Genomic DNA, 23,401 nt, shown 5'->3' on the forward strand with positions numbered 1-23,401 from the left:
CCCCCAGCGGAAGGCATGCTTCCTTCAATCCCGGTCTTGGCCGACTATGGAATCTCTCCAGCCCACGGGTTCCTCCCGAACGTCCTGCCGTTGACGCGACTCCCGGACCCCTACTACAACAAGTGGGAGGCCATCGTCGCGAACCTGCAGGGCCTCATCCTCAGCAGGCGGCTGCGTGGAGTCGTCGATCGCCTCCCAGTGCTCTCCACCATCGGTCTGGAACATGACGCAGAATGGCGCAGAGCCTACATGCTGCTATGCTTCATGGCTCACGGCTACATCTGGGGTGGTGACAGCCCCAGTGACCGCCTGCCGGCCCCCATCTCGGTCCCCCTGCTGGAGATCGCTGAGCACCTCGAGGTGCCGCCCGTCGCCACCTACGCCGCGGTATGCTTGTGGAACTTCAAGCCGCTCTTCATGGACGAGGAGATCGATAATCTCGAGAACCTCGCCACCCTGACGACGTTCACCGGCTCGCTTGATGAGTCGTGGTTTTACCTCGTCTCGGTGGCCATGGAAGCCCGCGGAGCCCCCATCATCCCTCTGATGCTCACCGCCATCGCCGCCGCCCGCGAGGACGATGCCACCACCGTGACGAGCTGCCTTAACACGTTCGCCGAGCGGTTGGATGACCTTTCCACCCTGTTGCACCGTATGCACGAGAGCTGTGACCCGCACATCTTCTACCACCGGATCCGCCCCTTTCTCGCTGGGAGCAAGAACATGACTGACGCCGGCCTACCCCACGGTGTCATCTACGAAGATGGTTCCGGTAAAGAGACGTACAGCCAGTACGCTGGTGGCAGCAACGCGCAGAGCAGCCTCTTCCAGTTCTTTGACATTGTTCTGGGCATTGAGCACCGCCCGACGGGCGAGAAGAAGCCGCAGGGCGCCGGGAGCGAGGAGACGGAACGCCAAGGCCGCGCGCCGCCCCCCAACCACAACTTCATCACCGAGATGCGCCGGTACATGCCGGGCCCGCATGCGCGCTTCCTCAGCGACGTGCAGGCAGTAGCCAACCTACGTGACTACGTCGAGCGGAACAGCGCCAACCGCCCGCTGGCCGTCGCTTATGACGCCTGCCTGTCCATGCTGCGGGCCCTGCGCGACCGCCACATCGCCATCGTCACCCGCTACATCGTCATCCCCTCGCGCGAGGTCCGCGCCCGCAGCCGCAGCCCGGAGGCCACGCGTCGCAGGGTGAACCTCGCCACCGGCTCCCGCCAGCGCCCCCAGGCGCCGGGTATTGCGTACCACGCCGAGGAGCCGGACGCTGCGAGCGGCGGCAAGAAGAACCTCAAGGGCACCGGCGGCACCGCGCTGATATCGTTCTTGAAGCAGGCGAGAGACGAGACGGGTGAGCCTGCCGTCGAAGAGTGGACCAAGCGGTTCATGAGCCGCCAGCCGCGGACCGAAGGCCAGGGAGACTTCTTCGCCGGTAAGCCCGAGGAGGGGGCCGGCCTCGAGGTTGCGGCGAACACGGAGGAGGTGACGGTGCCCGGGCTGGCGGGCAGCTGGACTATGGATGATGACGTCGGTGGCATTTGTAATTACTAGGGGTAGAGGAACTTGAGAGCGGGAGTTTAGAGCGTTAGCAGAGTAAAGCGATATCGCTAATAGCATTTTTGACCAACATATGTCATGTCCGTTGTCATCCACTCATAATGATCACAAAAAGAGACAACACTATCCATGCGGCACAGTTTAGTCCTTGTACTAAAAAGTATATTTTCCGTTCTAACGTTTATAATTTGTGAAATCCGAGCAAAGCAGACAAAACAAACAAGTTGTAACAAGACACACTCACATGTTCTAGCTTACCCACTCTCCCCATCAAGCAGCCAAAGCCACCCCATCATCGTCCCTAATCCCCAGCCTCTGAAACTCCCTCTCCCACTCCTCCTTCTCATCCGCCGTCACATCATTCCCCCTACGGAACCGCTCCTGCTCCTCCCCCTCCTCCTCCACCCGCCTCACATCCCTCAACAACCGCCTCGCCTCCCGCTCCCTCTCCCTCCTCTCCTGCTGCGCCCGCGCCGCCTTGGCCATCTTGCGCGGCGTCGTCCCCATCAGCCACAGGCCCATCTTGGCCGCCGTCGGCATCGTCTCCAGGTTCACCCGCAGCACCTGCCTCCCCCTGCTCCCATTCCTCCTCTCACCACCGTCACTGACCTGATCACTGACCTGGTCATCATCATACTCCATCGGCGGCTCCACAAACGGCAGCCGTGACGGCTCGGCGTCTGCGCCCGAGGGCGGCAGCCGGTCATACCCGCCGTGGTAGCCGCCGAGGCGGGAACCCTCGCTGGCGCGCGGGTCGTGTTGCGGTGGTGGTTGCTGCTGGTGCTTCTGGAAGACGGGGTTGGCGCGGGGCTGGGAGGAGGCGCGGGAGTCGGGCCGGAAGAAGGCTGAGGAGTTCCGGAACTTTGGGGGGTAGGTGTCGGAGCGGTGGGAGGCTCTGCTGGGGGGGCGGGGGTCGTTGGGGTTGAGGGAGTGGGTTGAGCATGACGAGATGGATGGGGTGGGTGGGTGGTTGGGGCGTGGGGTGATGCTGGGGTTGGGGTTTGGGGAAGACATACTGCTTGGTTAGCGTTGGGTGGTGGTTTGGATGGAGGTGGGTGTGGGTTGTGGTGTGGTTTGGGGGTCGGGCATGTCTTGCGGCGTTCAAAGATGTCTCCGATGAGTAGGTTTTATACCGCTTTGCTGAAGAACTGGCCACAATGAACTTATTCCGTGCTGGCTGAACAGGCGTGGGAGGTGCATCAGTTTTGACGGGCCACATTGTTTAGTCCATGAATCCCACAACGGAACAAAGGAGTACCAAAGCTTTGGGTTAAGAAACCTTTTGGCAATTGCGTGGGGCTCTAAAAGCGTAAGGCTCAAGAAATTCTGCAGCAACAAACGGGTTAATTGGGTTACCGGGACCATGTCCTAGGCGGCGGCTTGTTGTCTCCATCGTCTCCATCGTCTACAGGTGCCAATCTAGGTACCTCGACCTGAGACGTGGTCATGGTCTGCGGGAGCCGTTGGTCGTCCCCCCCGTTCCACCCAGCAAGCTTTCGTAATTTGAAGGACGGAAAAAGCTCGGGAGAGAGGTTTATGAGAGCGGCCCGAGTGGGTTGGTTCTTAACCCAAGGAGCGCTGGGCCTGCACGAAAATGATGGATGACGAAGAACAGAGGTATCGTGTATGCGCATCGAGATTGCATCCGCCAAACGCCGCCCATGAGTTACTAGATAATCCGATATCCGAGCATCCGGTCCATCTAGTTTGTATCGTACAATAGTCTTCCAAGTCTCGTACATGTATCCGTCCGCATCGTCGTATTCCTCGTTTTTCGGGATCGTGATATTCGGTCGGTTACTCGGGGCTAAAATGGGTCAATACAGGAATCGCGTGGGAGGCGGAGGGGTCACAAACCAGAGGATGGCTCCGGCAAACCCGCTAGCTAGGAAACTGACAGCGACCTGTTCATCGATTAGCGGGGTCTTGATATCACGAAGATGGGTAGCAACTCACGCCAAAGGCAGCGACGCTGCGAAAAATGGGGGCGTTCTCGGAGACAACGAACGCATTGTAGACGCCAGTGATGGGGTTGTAGGAGCGGCGCGAGCCGCCGAGACGCTTGGGAGCCATTGTGATATGGTGAGCTGGTCGGCTGGTGATCTTGCGCGATGGGTGCGATGGATGGAGAGGTCTTGGTCGTGGCGGGACCCTGGCGGCGATGCAGAAGCCGAAATTTTGGGCGAGCAGGGATACGGGACGCACGGACCCTGCTGCACGGACCACCACTGCCTTGGCACGTGCTTGATCAAACTGAATTGGAGGCGGAGGCTCAGTCAACAACTGCCCTTTCCTCCACGAGTCTTGGCTTTTCCTCTCGTAGAAGGAACGGCAGTCCCCAAGAGCGTTGTCGGCTACTAAATACTTCCAGACGTTTTCTACATCGGCATTCCCCCCCACCCCGTAAACACCAGAGAAGTTCAACTCCTATAACTTAATACAGATTAAATGTAGAACTTGCTGTTCTGGCGCCATTTTCCGGTGTCTTGATAGTGCAGGGCGCTTGGTCACAGCCAAGTACTGAGTACCTCGCCCCCTCCAATTCTATTAGTGGACCCTACCACTCTCCAATAAACGTTCTAGTCTTGGGTACCTGTAGTTAGTTCGAGAAAGTATTAACTTCGGAATCTAGGAATCCGTTTTCTTCAACTTGTAACAGCGTTGACGAGTCAAGGTACCTTAGGTCGGTACCTAAGCGCCCCCAACTTCGATAAGAACGGTGCAGCCTAGCATCTTCTCTAACGCCCCTACCCCGCAACACCATGCCGACCACACAGCCGACCACACATCCAGCACAGGAGGATGACCACGAAGCACGATTCACATCATGCTCCCGAATTATCCCCAACCTTTTCCTCGGTAACGTGGTCGCGTCATACCACATCCCCACACTCCAGGAGCATGACATCTCGGCCGTGGTGTCCGTCATCGAGGACAACAATCCCCGGTGGGAGCTGCAGGAATACCGCGCGTTGATCCCAGCCGAGAACCACCTCATCGTCCCCGCTGGCGACACAGACACTCAGGATTTGCTTGTTCACTTGCAGCAGATATGCGACTTCATCGATGCCCAACACGAAGTGGGCAGACGAGTGTTGGTGCACTGTATCGCGGGGGTGTCGCGGTCGCCGACGGTAGTGGTGGCGTATCTGGTGAGGAAGTGGCGAAAGGGGCTGGACAAGACGCTCAAGTACGTCAAGGGGAAAAGGAAGGAGGTGCGGCCGAGTCCGAATTTTATGGAGCAGTTGAGGGTGTGGGAGGAAGTTGCGTATGAGATGTGGGAGGATAGCGACGCAAAGACGGCCAAAGATCCGTATCAGGCCTATCTCGAACGGAGAAAGGAAAGGTTAAGGAAGAGGCTATGTGTGAGCTAGGAGAGTGGGTTGAACTTGAAGGAGATGAGGTTGCGGCTCGGGACTATGAACGGCAATGGCAATTGTGAGTGCCCAGATTCGTCTCATACAAGTGACCAGACCACCATACGAGCTTCAAAATGATGCGTTAGTATTGACTCCACGCCAATTTATTATGAAGATCGAGTGCAGCAGGTATGATATTCGGGCAGCTAAAATGTACTATGGAGTATCGAGAAAGAATGACCTTTTTAGATATTGCTATTCCTGGATGGGGGAACTCAACTTCTAATTACTTCTACTTAACATGTGTTGGGGCGATTGTAAGCTTCCCGCAGCCCGGCTACTTCGAAGACTAGGATAACCCTACAGATTAAGCAAGAGGCAGCGTAGCGAACAAGAATAAAAAATGCATCCTCGGGTGCAATAAACATGACTCCCGAGAAGACGATGGTGCCAAAGACAAGGTGGACAAGGCAGAGCAGCGAGTGAAACCAAGAAGCTGCCAGAAAAAGAACCGACTCATCAGCCCACTGAATACAGACAGGCCCACCGTTTTCCTGCTTCCCCAAAAGGGTGAACTCGAGGGCGAAATAGCGTTTGATGCTATGGTGCCGGAGGCTCCATTCCGAGGCTGGCAGACGTCTGGCCCGGATATGGAGAATTCCAGCGCCAACAAGATGCACAGCAAGTCCAATAAAGGTCCACACCAGCGGGTAGTAGATAAAGCTGGGCGTGAGCATGTTTATTGCCTGGGTGCCGAGTTCCCAGTTGACGATGGAGACGTTTGCTGCCGCCGCGGCGGCGAGGACGTACTGAAAGGCCACTACTGACCGGCCGCCGTAGCGGCGCAGGCGGGACGCGGACGTGTCCCAGTTCTGGCGGTACCGGCTGGCCCGCTCTGCCGCTAGGACCTCGCTGGGTTCGTATGCGTCGAAGGCTCGGCTCATGTGGATAGCGGGCGACCCGATGGCCAAGATGGTGGTGAGTAGCGGTCGCTTGCCAATGACAGCGAGAAGCGACATCTCGAGCGAGCTGGCTCCGGCCAGGGTGAGAAGGGTGGGTGCAAGGCCGAGGACGAGCTGTGAGACGGACAGGCTGGCTTTGGTGAACTCAGAGGAATTCTCTATGAGGCACTGGATGACAGGCAGCGTGTATCTTGAGTACTCTCCTCCTCCCGCGTCCCACGGAGTGCTGACATTGCTCTCGGTTCCGTAGAGATAGATATCGTATTCCCGCGTACAGTTTTGATGCAGAATGCTGTCGAAGATGAAGCCGAACCGCGGATACCATGTTTTAAACTGGTTGTAGTCCCGTACGATCGCCTGTACACTTTGCGTCAGGGCAAGCATCAGGGCCACGGTGCTGACAGGATGGCGAAAAAAACCCATCGTTGCATAGGTGGTAGGTAAGGTAGAGGCGAAAGTGAGCGGGTTGGCCAGATGGGCCATCAACCCAGCAAAGCTGGCAAGCGACATTGCGATTCAATACGCGAGATATGTTGACAGCCATCGTCTATCTTATACTTAGGTACCTAGGTAGCATTACGATCTGTCGTGGTTCCCCCAGCCTGAAGCCCGAATATCATTGGTCAAATGATGATTCAAATTGTTGAAGGCTCTCTCATGCCACTGAGTCCAGCTGTCATGATCCCATTGGACTCGCGGCGATCATTTCCTCCTGCTCATTAGCGTAGTTGCCCGTGGTCCTTCTTGGGGTCGGAGATCCGCGAAGCCACACCAGCGAGAACCACCTAATTGGGGAGGTCTGGGCCTTTACGGCGGTTAAGAACTTACAATCACCGAAGACCTAACCGCCCAGTAGGTACTCGGGATGTCCCGAGAGTCAGAGCTATGAAGTTACGGCTGTGATGTGTGATGGCGGTGGCTCCCGGTCGCTGCCTGTCCAAAAACAGATCACATTGCTGCCGATTGACAAATTAACAACTGGTGTACTTGTAGGGAGTATACACATAGCGGGGGGTCCTGAATACTTGGCGGGGGGTCTACGGCCTTACTTCGGGGAAACTTGGCGGGGGGTCCAGTTTTTCCAACCCCCCGCCAAATCGTTGAGTCATCCATCGTGCATTGACCGCTTTTTGTTACGGGTAATTGAGCGAAATGTTACCGCTATATACTGGGCGTATATAGTTAGTATTTGCGAATAGAAATTCAAAGGTTGGATTCGTAGGTATATACAGTATGTATAGGCCGGATAAATGATATTCCGACCTACGTTTTGTATTACGTTGTATAAACGTAAATTTAATTATCTATCGAAATTATAACTTTAAATTCTTTTAACTTTCAACCAACTACTCTACAACTATAGTTATATTTTTACCTATAAGTTTATTTTATTTATCGCTAAATCGCTTATTTACAATATCATATACTAACTATATTTTTATTATAGATTTACCAACTATATATATATAAAGAAAACATCTATTAGAATTACTATATACTCCCTCTAAGTATATATTAATAATAAGCGTTTACTAGTCTTAAAAAATAGCTACTAACGAGATACCTATATATATCTATATAATATATAATACCTTTAGTATATAATATATATATTCTATATATACCTTATTAATATTTAATAGATAATAACTCTATATACTATATAGAGAATCTGTCTATCTAGTAGAGTTACTACTATAGTATATTATCTACTTTGTATATATTCTGTATATACCTGCCTAATAAAAGCTTTTAGGTCCGATCGAGAACTGTAACTATAACTAGGTCCTACTATCCTATAAGTAGGTCCTAGAGGTAGGTAGTAGGAAGTATAAGTTCATTCATAGTCTATATACTATATATATATTAATAATTAGTAGTTTCTACTATTACTATTACTGAAAATACCGAGGTCTCCGAAGATAGTACTATAATATCTACTATTAATAGTATAGTATATATCTAAGTCCACTATACTCTCAGTATATACTTACATTATATCCTTAGTTATAACATTATTATTAATCCCAACAGCAATATTATATATAATATTACTTACAGTAACCAGCCCGGTATAAGTTTCATATATATATACTCTATATAGCTATAATAGCTGATATTTCCTTTTAGCTTTGTTACTATATTTGTATAGCCTATCCTAGTATTTATAAGTATAAGATACCTATACCTACTTTATATATATTTATAACTTTAATAGTTAATCCCTTATACAATAATACCAGTATTATAGAGATTCTAGTTAGTTAGAAGTATATATTTACCACCTACCTAGTATATATATACTAACTATAATAATACTCTTTGCAAATAGGTTCTAACATAAGGTTAGTAATATACTAACTATACCTATAAGCCTAGGTATATCTAGAATATACTTAGTATATATACTATAGATACTAACCTTCTTATAGATATAGTTTAGTCGGCTCTTACCTATATAACTTTACTACCAACTATAAGATAATTATATAAGTCTAAGCCAAGGCTAGTATATACCCTGTATATACTAATATCTTAATACTTATAATCCCAACTTCGCTAGGAAGTTTAGCACCCTCTTTCACCATATTATAAGTTACCCACCTACCGTATATATACTAACTATACCATTATCTCCTAGCTATATTTTACTATTTATCTATATTTCATTCTAAGTTACTTTCCCTACTTAGTTTATTTCCCCCCCCCTAGGCTCTGTATATACAGCGCCTAAAAAGCGATAACAGAAACAACAGCCTCGTTTACTACTACAAAGTCAATAAACCTATACCCTCCCCCCAGTAAATCCACCTACCCCCTCTCAACAGCAATCTACCCCCCCCCCCTCCTACTATTCTACCCACCGTAGAGCTACCTACCGAAGTATATATACACCCTATACAAGCTTAGGTCCTATAGCCTATACGGCTAACCCAGCAATTATTATATATTTCTATTAGTTAACCTATTTCGTTTTTAGAAATTGATAACTAAGCTTCAGCTATATTATATATATCCTATATATACTAACTATTTACTCCCTTAGTCTATTTATCCCAATAATACCGGTACAGCTAGCCCAACCGCTCCTAGCAGTACCAAACGTAAGGTATTATTTTATACCTTAATACATTAACAAAGTATATACTAACTATATCTAGTATAATGATAATAATAATAGCAAGTCCGAGCCCGAGACCCCTACTAAGAAGAAACCTATAGGTAAGTTACTCACCTACTCAGCATATATATAACTAACGCTTTATAGCTATAAAGCTTCCGTAGAAGCCGGTCTAGAAGAAGAACTAGCCTAAGCCGGGTTTACACTAAAGTTTTTGAGATTTAGGTAGGTGAGGCCCTGTAGTGCACGCACTGACAGGGCTTACAATGCACTTTGGGGAAGCAATACGCAGTACTATTGCTTAGCTACTAGTAGTAATTATAGGGCCTAGGCCCTGTAACAGTGGTTAATTTAGTGGGTAGACCACTATTGTTTTGGGAATGCCTCTGTATTTGCTATCTTAACCACTGGAGTTGGATTTACTACTTCCTTCTCATATACCCACCGACCGGGGTACAGTGCCGAATTCGGCCCAGCGGTCTTAGTGGTAAAAAACTGAATCCCGCAAAACTCATTTATATAGGTTTAACTAAAAATGGGCTCACCTGCTCGCAACCGTACCCAGAAGTGCCCAGACCCACTTGCACTACTACCTTAAAAACCGGTATAGGGTAGGCCGGTTGGGGCTAAACGGTGTAGGGTAGGCCGCTTGGGAGCTAACCACCGGTGTAGGGTAGGTCGCTTAGGATGCTAAGAGGTATAGGGTAGGCTGGTTGGGAACAACCGGGTGTAGGGTAGCTCGCTTGGGAAACCTAGGTGTAGGGTAGGTGTAGGGTAGCTCGATTTGGGAGAAGCTAGCACTTAGTGAAAAGAAGAACTAACCTTCTTTAAACTAAGATAACTAGCTACCCAGTAATCGTACCGCTACAACCAAAATACCAGTATATAGCTACAGGCTATACAAATTCAATTACAGTACTGTAGAGCCCCCTAGATGGCCACAGTACTAGTAATCTGAACTCTAGGGTTTAATACCCCCTCTTTATAGGCCTGTATACTTAGTAGAGTATAGAAGGTTTAAACCTTAGCTATACTAGTGAAGAGAATAAAAAAGACTAACTAACTAAACTAAAACTAAAGAACTATAGTAGTTAGATACTATTTACAGGCTTTTCTAGCTGTTGAAGCTATATATAAAAAGGACTAAATTATAGGACCAATTTCAAAACTATTTATAAAGGGAAGAAATAGTAGGGAATGGATAGGCTATTATAGTAGGTAGTCTAATCTAATAACCACTATAAATGCCTCGGCTTCTTTAAACCTAGTAGGTCTATAAACACCCTAAAGAGTTAGCTCGCTAAAGCCTTTGTAAGCCCATCGGCCGGTATACATTTAGTATTAAGAAAACTAATGGAAACTAAGCCCCCTCTAACCTTCTTACATACATAGTGGAATTTCAGCAGTATATACTTAGTTCTACTATGTAGAGCTGGGTCATAGGCTGTAGTTATAGAGCCAGTATTATCCTCAAATATAGGCACTGGGCCTATAATTAGGCGCTCTAATTCTTTAAAGAAATCCATTAGCTACTGAGACTCCCGTATAGCCTCTGTAAGTGCATCGGTTTCGGCCTCAACTATTAAAAGGGCTATAGTAGAAGCCCGTTTCGATTTCTAGGTTATAGGTCCACCGGCCAATTTAAATAAATAGCCGTAAATGGATTTAGACGTTTCTTTATCGCCTACATAGTCGCTATCTGAAAAGCCCACTAATTATAGGCTCTTTGCCCCCTCTAAAAGAGTATTTACTATATCCTTTTTAGTAGGACTATAACAAATAGCTAAATCCTTACTACCGTTTAGATACCGGAATAGGTTTTTAGCGGCATTAAGATGCTCTATAGTAGGGCCCTGTATAGCTCGTAAGAGCCACTATACCGTAAAGGCTATATCTAGCCTTATTAGGAGTATTAGGTATATTATAGTACCTACTATCTTCTAGAACAATTTATAGTTGGACCTATTTATAGGGCTGCCTTTACTAGATATATTAGATTTATAACTAGTAATTCCTGATTATAGGGGTATAGAGATTAATCGACTAGAATCTAACCTGAATATCTTTAAAGCTTTTTCAATATACTGTTTTTAATAGATATATAGTATTCTCTTTTCTCTAACCCTCTCTATTTGAACTCCTGTCATGATCACTGTGCCAGACGCACGGAAGCGGGGCGCGGGACGCCCCGAGCCAATCGTCAAGGATGGGAGCGTCAGCCAATAAGAAGCGGATCGTGTGGGAGAATTCACGATCCATGGGATCGTGGAATAGATAAGACGATCCAGGATGGATCGTCTTGAGGATAAGACGATCCAGGAGGCATAGGTACGAAGGTACCTACGGACCTAGATAGTATATAGTCACTCGTTCTGGAGAGCTCTGGGAGTTCTCCAGTTAGCAATCACAACTACAGTTCGCTACAAGCTCGAGAGCCTACTGTTGAGACAAGTCTTTGTTGTGCACCCTTTGGCTGCACCGAACCTAAGCACCCTTGAGAGAATACCTTCGACCGATACTGAACCCTAACAGGACGGGTCCAGAGACAGGTTCGTCACACGTTGCTAACTCCCTTTGATCTGTTACAGTTCAGGCTCGAAGGTAAAACGACATGGCAACTCAACCGACGCCGGGCCAGATCACGGCCGCGCTTCAGAGAGTCACCGAACGACTCGACGAAACTGAAGAAGAGCTTGCGAAGACCAAGGCCAGCAACGCGGCATTGGCAGCCCGACTTGCGGCGACCGAGGTCCACACCAAGGACCCGGCCAAGACGAAGGTCAAATTGGAGCAACCCGAGAAGTACGGGGGCGACCAGGAAGCCTTGCCAGGTTGGATCACGGAGATGCGGAACTATCTCGACCACAACTCGCACCAGTTCGCCACTGAGGAGTCCAAGACCAGGTACGCCGCCACCCGACTCAAGGACAAGGCCCTCAAGTGGTTCACGGGAACACTGAGTGATTTCCTCGGCGGAGCAATCCACAAACCCTTCACCAAAAAGGTCTTCGAGAACTACTCCGAGTTCGAGAGTGAGATTCAGAAGGTGTTCGGTGACAAGGACGAGAAGTTACACGCCCAGGAACGGCTAGGACGGCTGAAGCAGACTAGGTCAGCCACCGCCTACGCCACGATTTTCCGACAAGACTCCATGAAGGCAGAAATAGACGACGAGGGGCTGATGCACCTGTTCTACGGAGGACTGAAGGAGGAGGTCAAGGACGAGCTCTACAAGGAGAGCCGACCTGACACGCTCGACGAGTACATCGCCATGGCTGTCAAAATTGACGACCGACAGTTCGCCCGCAAACAACAGAAGAAGGGCAGCGAGATTCAGCGATCCGCAGGCTACCACAAGCCCAACGACAAAAAGAAACGCCAGCACCAGAGCACGTCATACGGCACGCACTCGGGACCCATGGACGTCAGCGCTGCCCAGGCACAATGGGCAGGAAAGAGAGATGGTGCCAAGGACAAATCAGGCATCACTTGTTACAATTGCGGCAAGAAGGGGCACTTCAAACGAGACTGCCGCAGCAAGAAAGAGTGGAGACCGGTTCCAGGGAAGGAAGCTGCCACCATCGACCAAAACACGGTCGGAAGAAGAACCCGATTTCTGGAGGTCGCAGCCGCCAGCTACACGCAGGACGACCTCGAAATCGACATTGACCGAGTCATCGAGCAGGACGATGAACTCACCGACTCGGATCAAGGAGACTTGATGAGCAGCAACCACCAGGAGGAAAACGACACCGCCCACCATGCTTTCATCGAGACGGATGACGAGGGAGAACTGGCTCCCCCGCGGTACATCCAACAAGTCGCTGAGGAATGGGGCATCACCCTGGTTCAGCAGGAGGACGGGCAATGGCGAACCCACGAGGGTGAAGGAGGAGTCAGCCCGAACCTCACCTTCCTACAGCAGAGGGTCCTAAGCCAACGGCAAAGGATCGAGGAGTTGTCGAGAGAAAAAGAAGAACTCGAGCAGCTTCTCCAAGAAAGAAACGACCAGTACGGACAACTTTGCGCGGAACTCGATTTCGCCAGAGAACGAGTCCAAGAGATCACCGAGGCCAACAACAGGGCCGGGGATCACGTCGAAAAGACATTAAGAGAGGCACAGGCCTTGCAGGACGACATCCGCCAGGCACTCCCGGATCACACTCCGTGGGATGGACCCACCGAAGAAGCGGAAGAATACGAAAACGGGGTACGATACCCCGAGCGACTTTTCGACTACGCACAGGAGCAAAATGCGACGAAAGGAAGGAAACAGCAGAGCTGGGAAGAATATTGGACTCGACATCAGCACATCGTGCGCACCGGACGACAAACCGCTGACCTTGAATGGTGGGGTTTCCGGGGCGAGAACAACACGGAGGGATTCCAGTTGCTGCCAGAGGACCATGAGCGGGTGGACCCACGAAAGGAGAATCACACCTATCTGCCCTGGTTCCAGTGCATCGCGCACGAATGTCGGTACCACTTCCAGGACAAATTTCGCAACAGTTTCTGGCCCACGAGGGAAGAAAAGGGGACGCAACCCCTGCCCATCAGATGGGTATACGACAGCGGCGACGCTCCCGCAGGCATGTTGTGGGACACCCAACGCACTCACGAGGGCAGGCTGAGGGTTAAACCCAAGGCAGCCTGGCCCCGACGCTGTATGGCGGGCGTAGGAGTCAACGAATGCCGAAGCGCAGACTGCCTACCACACGCCGACGAGAAAATCTGGGGATACATGGAACAGCAATCCCAGAGGAAGCCACACCAGAGGACGAGAGCGTCCCGAAGGAACGAGAGGCGCCCAGTTGAGGCATGGGCGGCCCAATGGCTCCAAGAACACCAGACGATTGACGCCGCAAGCCAAGGTGCGGACAGGGACGCCTTGAAACACCACAAGAGCTTGGGAAACGGCTCAGGGCCCTCCGAGGGGCCCGGAAACCGCTAACTCCACAGCAACGGAGACAGGCTGCGCAGTACAGGAAGAACTGGCGCAAGCAGAAGCCTTACAACGACCTCCCAGCAGACGAACACGAAGTAGCTGCTGTACGAAGCACCAAGCCAGACAACAGGCTCTGGATCACAGCGCGATGGGGGAAGATCGAAGCCCTCGCGTTAGTGGACGGAGGAGCGCAGATGGATCTCATCTCGCCCGCATTTGTGAATCAACTCAGAATCCCATGGAGGATCAAGAAGCAACCACACGTCGTCAAGGGACCATTCGACACACAATGGGTACGACGAGAGACAGAACCACTCGACATTGAGGTGGAAGGAAAAACCACCCAAGTGGTGTTCGACATCGTAAACATGGGGCCGAAGAAAGACATGATTCTCGGGCGCCCATGGCATGAGGAATACGACCCAGACATCAGTTGGAAGGGAGATGGCCATCTGCGACCGCGGGAACAGCGGGAGCATCCGACCAACTCGATGGGAGAACGCGCAGAACAGGAGCCACGGGAGAGCAGCGGGTCAGAACGAACCCCCTCTACGGGCCCACCGCAGGAAGCAGCCAGTGCAGAACCACGCACTCTGGAGTCCGGAAGAAGCGGCACACGACGAAAGAAGCAGGCACGGGAGGAACGAACCATCGCCGTCGTCTCAGTCGACGAGCACGGAATGCTCAAACACGAACAATGGGTCAATCAGCTCGAAGCGGCAAGCATCGAGCTGGCAGCAGAAGAAGTCAGGGAACTCGAAGCAGCGAGCATCGAGCCTGGGAACAACAAGTTCGCGTACTACGAGGGTACAGCGAAGAACGCAAAGACGGGGCAGATCCCAGACGACTACAAGGGGCACCCGGCGTTCACGGCAAAACATCTTGCAGGGCTACCAGACCACGGACCTTGGGATCACGAGATCAAACTCAAGGAAGGAGCCCAGTTGAAGTTTTTCAAGGTGTACCACACCAACGAGAAGCAAGATGCAGAGTTGAGGAGTTATCTCGAAAAGAATCTCGAGATAGGACACATCAGACCATCGACATCTCCAGCAGGCTACCCAGTCCTCTTCGTTCCAAAGAAAGATGGGAAGCTCAGGATGTGTGTGGACTACCGACAGTTGAACAACGAGACGGTGAAGAACCGATACCCGCTGCCACTGATTTCGAGGCTTCGAGATCAGCTGTCAGGAGCACAACACTTCACACGACTCGACCTTCCAACAGCGTACGCCCACATCCGCATCAAGGAAGGAGACGAATGGAAGACGGCTTTTCGGACACCCTACGGGCACTACGAGTACCTCGTCATGCCGTTCGGGTTGACCAACGCACCAGCGACATTTCAAGCCGCTATCGACCACGCAATTCGACATTGCCTCGATAAATTTGCAGTCTGTTACCTGGATGACATTCTCATCTACTCCAAGACACTCGAAGAGCACAAGAGACACGTGCGGCAGGTGCTGGACTGCACTGCACGAGCACAAGTTGTCAGTCAACAAGGACAAGAGCGAGTTTCATGTCAAGAAAGACAGTGTTTCTGGGTTACGAATCTCCCCAGGATGGGTCAAGATCGAACCCGAGAAACTGGAAGCTGTCAGGACGTGGCCGACACCGACGAACGCCACAGGAGGTCAGAGGATTCATCGGATTCGCCAACTTCGTCAGGAATGTTCATCAAGAACTTTTGGCGACATTCGCGAGACCTCTACACGAACTCACGAAGAAGGATGCCACATTCCAGTGGAAGCAGGAGCACGAGCAGGCTTTCCAGCGGATCCGCGATGCGATCATCGCCGACCCGGTGCTCATGCTGCCTGATCCAAGCACACCTTTCGAAGTCGAGGCTGATGCTTCGGACTTCGCGATCGGAGGACAACTTGGTCAGAGGGACAAGGACGGCAAGCTTCACCCAGTTGCGTTCTTCTCCAAGAAACTCGAAGGACCAAGGCTTAACTACCCGATCCACGACAAGGAGCTTCTCGCAATCATCGAAGCATTTCAGGAATGGAGACCATACCTCAGCGGCACGACACACGAAGTCCAGGTGTACACGGACCACAAGAACTTACGGTACTTCACCACCACCAAGGTGCTGAACGGACGACAAACTCGGTGGGCAGAATTTCTGTCCGAATTCAACTTCACGATCCACTACAAGAAAGGCTCAGAAAACGCACGAGCGGATGCCTTGAGTAGGAGAGCGGATCACCACGACAACACGTCTGAAGCCTCACCACCATTGCTACATCAACAGACAGACGGATCGCTACGGCACGCTTCCCAACCGACTGAAGACTACGAGATCGCAGCACTTCAGCAGCAGTCGGAAGATCCCGAAGCCAGGCCTCTGCAACCGTTTGTAGAATGCTGTGCGGCCTTCAGAGAACAAAGATTGGAACAAGACTTCCAAGGAATCATCGCGGACGACGAACGCGATGCATGGCAAGAAGAGCCAGAATCCAAGATCGCGGGATTGCGACTTGAAGGAACGAGACTCTGGTACCACGACAAGGCCTATGTCAGGCTGGGTGACCAAAAGGAGCTCATTCGAAAGATCCACGAGTCGAGACTCGGAGGACACATGGGAATCAGCAAGACAATTGCGAAAGTCAAGCAGAACTACGACTTCCCAGGAATCAAGCAGACGGCAGAAGAGGTCCGGGCGGAATGCGACCTCTGCAAGCGGAGCAAGCCAGGACGACACAAGCCGTACGGGCTACTACAGCCATTGCCAGTTGCAGAACGACCATGGAGTTCGGTGACGATGGACTTCATCACCAAACTACCAGCCTCCAAGGACTCAGTAACGGGAGTAGAATACGACAGCATCCTCACGATGGTGGACAGACTCACCAAGTGGAGTTACTTCCTCCCTTACAAGGAGACATGGTCAGCAGAACAACTCGCAGATGTGATCTACCGCAACATCACCTCGGTCCACGGCTGGCCGGAGGAATGGATCACGGACAGAGACACCAAGTTCGCATCAAAGTTTTGGCAGGCTCTGATGACGAGACTGGGTACGAAAAGTAAGCTCTCAACCGCTTACCACCCACAGACGGACGGACAGACGGAACGACTCAACCAGGTCGTCGAACAATACCTACGGTTGTACGTCAATTTCCAGCAGGATGACTGGGTCGAGCTGCTGCCGACAGCGCAACTCGCCTACAACACCACCGTCACGGAGACCACCAGGGTCACACCATTCTTCGCGAATTTCGGCTACGAAGCAGATTTGCGACAAGGGCCCGAAGTTTCGGTGCCCAGAGCGGCAGTCAAAGCCGACAAAATGAGCTCGCTGCACGCGATGCTCAAGGAAGAACTCGAATTCGTACGAACACGGATGAAGAAGTTCTACGACAGAAACAGGCTCGAGGGACCTCGCCTAGAGGAGGGGGGCAAAGTCTACCTCATTTCTCGAAATCTTCGCACGAAGCGACCAAGCAGGAAGCTCGACTTTCGCAAAGTCGGACCGTTCAAGATCGACAAAAAGATTTCGGAGAACAATTACGCTCTCGCGTTACCCTCGACAATGCGACTACGGACCAACGTTTTCCACATCTCACTTCTGGAACCAGCGCCCAAGGGCGCACGACTCGACAAGGACGCCGAGGCAGAAGACGAAGAGGAAGAGTGGGACGTTGAGGAAGTCCTAGATTCACGCATCACGAAAGGACGGTTGGAGTATTTGGTCAAATGGCTGGACTTCGGCCCAGAAGACAATTCATGGCAACCAGCTACCAATCTCAACTGCCCCGAGAAACTTCAGGAGTTCCACCAGAGGAACCCGGATCGACCAACGGGAACCCCACGGACAGGTCGACCCCAGCAAGAGGGTCACCCAAGGACCAATCGAACCCGGAGGAAGGGTCGCCAGAGGAACTAAGTCAATCGTCAGCAACCAACAACGGGGGGGGAACAAGAAAAACGAACCTTGAAAGCCACGCAGGGTCGTGAGGGAGCCCGACGGAAGAAGGGTCTGCCGACGGGGGACCGGCAGCTGCTTTTGCCGCCGCCTCCTCCGCCTCCTTGCGCTCCAGTTTCTCCAGCTCCTCGATGGAATCGAGCCCCCGAGCAATGGCGCGCTGCATCTTCACCAGCCACGTTCTTTTCAGATTTCGGAGACGACGCACTTTGGCGTTGGCTGCCTCCGCCAGAGCCTCCGCCTGCTCCAGATCCGACTCAACTTGATCATGTTGAGCCACGATACGCTGAAACATTTGGGCTGTTACACCCAAGGCATCACAAAACGGTTCGTGTCGACGAGTGCATTCGTAACAAGAAAAAGAATCGTCGGAGGACACCTTGCACTCAATACCGAACTCCTCGCACCGAGAACAAGGCTTGTGCATAATGACTCCTAGGCGCAAGATACGCGCTAGCAACTCGTCACGTTTAATAGTTTTGGGATGAGGCGTAGAGGGTTTGGGTTTCGTTTTGCTTACGCGGTTCGACATCTTGTCAGCATCATCGCGGCAGTAAGGCGAGGACAGAAAGAAGGACAGGGAACCACGCACATCAGGGATGGGCTGACTGGCGCTACTTAAGCAGAAAGGTTGTTGGGGCCTTTCGGGTCGAAAGGCACGGAGGAGGGGCATCGTGTCATGATCACTGTGCCAGACGCACGGAAGCGGGGCGCGGGACGCCCCGAGCCAATCGTCAAGGATGGGAGCGTCAGCCAATAAGAAGCGGATCGTGTGGGAGAATTCACGATCCATGGGATCGTGGAATAGATAAGACGATCCAGGATGGATCGTCTTGAGGATAAGACGATCCAGGAGGCATAGGTACGAAGGTACCTACGGACCTAGATAGTATATAGTCACTCGTTCTGGAGAGCTCTGGGAGTTCTCCAGTTAGCAATCACAACTACAGTTCGCTACAAGCTCGAGAGCCTACTGTTGAGACAAGTCTTTGTTGTGCACCCTTTGGCTGCACCGAACCTAAGCACCCTTGAGAGAATACCTTCGACCGATACTGAACCCTAACAGGACGGGTCCAGAGACAGGTTCGTCACAACTCCTAGGAAAAAGGCTGCCGGGCCTCTATCTTCTATAGTATAGACCTTGTTGAAACGACGTTTAAAGGCCTATATTTTCTTAATATCAGGCCCTATAAGGAGGCAATCGTCAACGTAGGTAACTATAAAGATCCTAGCAGTAGAATTATAGAAGATAGCAGAGTCTGAAACTAGTGGTTCGAAGCCTTCCTTTCTTAATAAAATATTAAGATTAGTTTACTATAGTCTAGGACTCTGTTTTAGGCTGTATAGGGCCTTAGAAAGAAGTATAACTTAGTTCTCCTTAGAATTATATCCTTACTTCTTTAGTAAAGCCTTAATAGATTTTAAGGCCCTACAAGCATAGTCTATAAAACCGTCTGGAATTTATATATAGTTTTCTTCTTCTAATTCCCCATTTAAAAATGCCCCTATAAAATCGATTTGTTCGATTTCCCAGTCCTCTATAGCTGCTATAGCCAGTAGGATACACTATAAAGGTGGTATAGTAGTAGAGGCAAAGGTTTCGTTGAAATCTAAACCTTCGATTTGTTAAAATCCTCTAACTACTAATCTAGCCTTATATTTAACAATTTGGTTATCCTTGTTTTTCTTTACCTTAAGGACTAACCGGCTAGTTAACGGTTTACGGGCTTTTAGGAGGTCTTTATAGGGTAGGAACTTAAAGGTTCCCTAGCTAACTAGTTAATCAAATTCACTATATATAGCCTCTAACCAGCGGTCTTTATCTTGAGATTTATAGACCTATTTTAGTATTTGGGGCTCTAAGGTAGTACCTTTCAAGGCCTTATAACAATTAGAAAGATAATATATAGTTGAACTGATAAAACTATTTAACTATATTCTATCTTTAGGATCGATATTATAATTAATATCGATATCTATATTAGATAGCGGGTTTACTAGAGGGGGTAGTATAGATTCGGCTATTATAGGATCTTATAGATTAGATACTATAGTAGGTCTATTAGGCTTACTATTTAGCCTAGCCCTATCACCTATAGATTTAGATTAATCTATATTAGTAGTAGATATAGAGGGTTCGAAATTTTTCAATACTATAGTAGTAGATAATAGATCCTCTATAAGATTAGTGGGTTTATAAGGCCCACTAGTAGATTCAGAGGTAGGATTTTCCTCTATATCTACTATATTATCCCCTTCTCGAACTATACTATCCTCTTTATAACCACCTATAGAGGAGGTCTCCGAGGGTACTGTAGTAATTTGTAGAATAGTATCATTTTCGTCAACTATTTTAACAAACGGTGATTTTACTACAGCTCTTCTAGCAGGTATCCAAACTAGGCAGGTCTTATTTCCCAGTACTGCTAAAAGCCTACTAGGCTCTGTACGAGCCTATAGTTTCAGGGACTTAGGCCTCTTTTCATTGGGTATAAGTAGTTCTATTCTAGAACCTATAGCCTTATACCACCCTAAGTCGGGTATATAGGTAATACCAGGCTCTAATTTATCGAAGAAGGCCTGGTAGGGTGTAAGGTCTTTATTAGTTACTGCTGTGGAATTGACGAGATCCACTATACTAGATAGTATATAGTACTAGAGGTACTGCGGCAACTGTAATAGAACCACTGTAGATCTAAGCCTATCTAAAACCACCCGAATAGATCGTTCAATTAGACCGTTCTGTTCGTAGGCATAGGGGCTAGAGGTAGAAAAATCGATGCCCTTGCGGGTTAACCAGGCCTGTAAATGGGTATTAATTTCAGTGCTACCATCGAAATGGAATTTTCTTAGGTATTTTCCCCACTTGTTTTTTAGACTACGAAATAGGCCTTTAATTGCGTTGAAAACAGTAGGACCCTCTTTGTTTGGTATTAAAATTACCTACCGGAATCGCGATTTTCGATCTATTAGAAATAGGGCTACAGGAAGCCGATTGTATGGAATTAGCTTGATTTTTACTATATCCCCCTCTATTATATCTAAAACGGCCGGGGGATCTGGAATTGACTTCCAGTCTACCCTCCTAGTTACTTTAGCCTTAGAGTAGGCTATACATCGAAAATCAACCTCCCTTATAGGGTCTAAATCAGGGATACCACTAGTATTTTTAGTAGTTTTCTTTAGTAGGTATAGGCCAAGGTGCCCTAGCCGAATATGCCACTGTTTAGCCACTATAAGTAGATCTTTATAGGCCTGAGAACCAGGTACTATAGTAGTAGTTCCACTACTTCTATCCTGGGGCCCCCTCTATATACAGGGCAAGTCCTCCTCTAGAAGGCCCTAAGATTCGTTGTCCCAGGGCTCTATTTGTATACGGGGCCATTCCTCTACTATAGAGCCCTAGGGTAGATCCTATAACCCTATATTCCCAGAGGCACCTAGGCTTATAGATCCTTCGTTAGAATTACAGGGCCTATTCCTCCGGGGTATACCCTGAGATTCAGGGCTCGATGGCCCTGAAGAGCCGATAGTACCCCTACTATCTAGCTCTATACTACTAGGTTCGTTATCATCGTACCTAGTATAACTATCCTTCTAAGATTGGGTTTTAGAAGGTAGTTCAACCACTAAATCTTTAGTAATTTAGGCTAGGCTATACCCTATACCAACTATATTAATATAGCTAGTAAGATAGAGCCTTGGCCGAAGGTGACCTTTAATTTGAAGGAAGAAGCCCGATCTCTAGAAGTCCAGAGCTATAATAGTAGACCCTATAGGGCCCTTCAACGTTTCCCGGTCCAAATAGCCTCCGGCCTTATAGTACCAGATCCTACTAAATAGATTAATATCTATAGAGGGTATATAGAGGGCCTTATTAAGGACTAACTCTAAGTATTTTGGGGGACTCTTTTGGACCAGTACTTTGAACTTTGCAGTTCTAATACCTTTGGGTTTTACAGGGCTACTACCTGTATAAATAGGTAGTATTTGACCAGTACTTTTAGTAAAACTAGTAAACCATTTCCTATTATTTATGATATGGTCTGTGGAACCAGTATTATAGAGTAGAGCATCAGAGGTAACCTAGTAGCTACAGTGATCTTTATAGGCTAGCTTCGAAGATTTCCTACTAGTTGGTTTAGTAGTAGATTTTGAGGCCTAGTGGGTAGCATTGAAGAAAGAAGGTAGTTCTTTAGTATCTGAATCGGATTTAGAACTACTATCTTCGCTACTATTACTGTAGTGCCCTGTAGTGATATTGTATGCCCCTGTAATACAGGCAAAGGAATCGGGCTGGGTACTGTGGTTCGAACTGGATTTTGAACCCTAACCCTTCTTCTTCTTCTTCTTTTGGCCGTTTTGACCACTATTTCTACTACTGCCGTTGGTATTTTGTTAGCTTTGGGGACCCTTTTTCCCCTGTTTTTTAGGGCCTTTATAGGGGCCTTTAGCACCCTTATTTTCGCCGTAGGCCCTATTAGCTATACCTTTATTAGTAGTAGAGGCTGGAATTCTATGCTCTTCCAGAAGGTCGGCTATTAAGAAGCTCAAATTCAGGTTTTCAACACCTTAGCCAACTATCCTCAGGGCCCGCATTTAACTACGTTACCGTTCAGCCCACTATAGGAAGGCTTTTTCCATAGCCTTTAAGTAGTAGTTTACTTGGTTTATAGGCTATATTTCAACCCTATTTAGGGTTAGCCAGCTAGCTAAGTTGGAAAATTCAGCGTTGAAATCCACTAAAGAACTACTAAATTTACTAAAATCCAACTCGTAGAACTTCCTATATAGTTGGTCCCATTAAATTCCAGTAGAGTGTAAATACCGTAGTATTAGAAGCCTATAGGCCGCTACAAGGTCTGTTTGCCAGGCTATAGCGGCCTGTGGTCTAGGGCCTATACTATTCCGTAGTAGCATTAGAAGTAGAGCTAACGTTTGGTCGCTACCCCCTATAAATCCCTCTAGGTTAGAAGGAAAGGTAGGTATACCGATAGCCCTAAACATAATATTTAGGCCCTATTTCCAGATATCGAAGTTATCTAGCCCTATAAGACGTAGATTTTCAGGGAAATCGTACACCTTTCTTAATAGTTCTTTTACCAACCTACTGTTTAAATTATCTTACAGTATAGTAGGTTACAGGGCAGGGCTTAGAGGCACTGTATTTAGCAGTAGTACCGTATAAGGTAGTACTACTAGTGGCTCCGGAGGGCCCTAGCTAGTATTACAGGCCTGTTGGGCCTGTAAAGCGGCCTTTACTCTATTTTCTACTTTAAAAGCAATAGCTTCTGTAAGCTGCTGTTCGGTAGGTATCTGGGGCCGTTATTGTTATTAAATAGTAAACTATTGTAAACTATCCGTTAACGTAGCTATAGTGGTATGTAGTTGTGCCATTTTGGGTAGCCTGGGCCTCTAATCGGGTTTACAACTCCTCTATTTAGGCTTAGAGGCTCCCAGCGCCCCCAGGCTATGCTATAGTGCCTCTGTACAGGCCTATAGGCTACAGCGGCTATA

General features: G+C 49.1%; 4 protein-coding genes across 4 annotated transcripts; 2 read left to right on the forward strand and 2 right to left on the reverse strand.

The window, feature by feature from the left end:
• Nucleotides 1-487: 487 nt before the first annotated feature.
• Nucleotides 488-1,635, forward strand: B0H64DRAFT_409282 (Indoleamine 2,3-dioxygenase). Its single transcript, XM_062804706.1, has one exon. The coding sequence runs from the start codon at nt 514-516 to the stop codon at nt 1,555-1,557; it is 1,044 nt and encodes a 347-aa protein (XP_062655072.1). The 5' UTR covers nt 488-513; the 3' UTR covers nt 1,558-1,635.
• A 100-nt stretch (nt 1,636-1,735) lies between these two features.
• B0H64DRAFT_409283 (uncharacterized protein) lies at nt 1,736-2,484 on the reverse strand. The gene has a single exon (XM_062804707.1). It carries the CDS (start codon nt 2,203-2,205, stop codon nt 1,834-1,836), a length of 372 nt encoding a protein of 123 aa, XP_062655073.1. The 5' UTR covers nt 2,206-2,484; the 3' UTR covers nt 1,736-1,833.
• Nucleotides 2,485-3,868: 1,384 nt separating this feature from the next.
• Nucleotides 3,869-5,078, forward strand: B0H64DRAFT_247894 (protein-tyrosine phosphatase-like protein). Its single transcript, XM_062799950.1, has 2 exons — nt 3,869-4,087; nt 4,247-5,078. The coding sequence occupies exon 2, from the start codon at nt 4,326-4,328 to the stop codon at nt 4,935-4,937; it is 612 nt and encodes a 203-aa protein (XP_062655074.1). The 5' UTR covers nt 3,869-4,087; nt 4,247-4,325; the 3' UTR covers nt 4,938-5,078.
• A 140-nt stretch (nt 5,079-5,218) lies between these two features.
• On the reverse strand, nt 5,219-6,268 carry B0H64DRAFT_330185 (uncharacterized protein; the record flags this gene model as incomplete). The annotated part of the gene is made up of 1 exon (XM_062800920.1): nt 5,219-6,268. The coding sequence occupies one exon, from the start codon at nt 6,266-6,268 to the stop codon at nt 5,219-5,221; it is 1,050 nt and encodes a 349-aa protein (XP_062655075.1).
• Nucleotides 6,269-23,401: the final 17,133 nt, after the last annotated feature.

This window comes from Chaetomium fimeti (assembly GCF_033439085.1).
Source record: "Chaetomium fimeti strain CBS 168.71 chromosome Unknown B0H64scaffold_9, whole genome shotgun sequence".
NCBI classification, from domain to species: Eukaryota; Fungi; Ascomycota; class Sordariomycetes; order Sordariales; family Chaetomiaceae; genus Chaetomium; species Chaetomium fimeti.

Coding starts and splice junctions, on each gene's coding strand:
- B0H64DRAFT_409283 (XM_062804707.1), bottom strand. CDS start 2,205: ATGGAGTATGATGATGACCAGGTCAGTGATCAGGTCAGTGACGGTGGT.
- B0H64DRAFT_247894 (XM_062799950.1), top strand. CDS start 4,326: ATGCCGACCACACAGCCGACCACACATCCAGCACAGGAGGATGACCAC.
- B0H64DRAFT_409282 (XM_062804706.1), top strand. CDS start 514: ATGGAAGCCCGCGGAGCCCCCATCATCCCTCTGATGCTCACCGCCATC.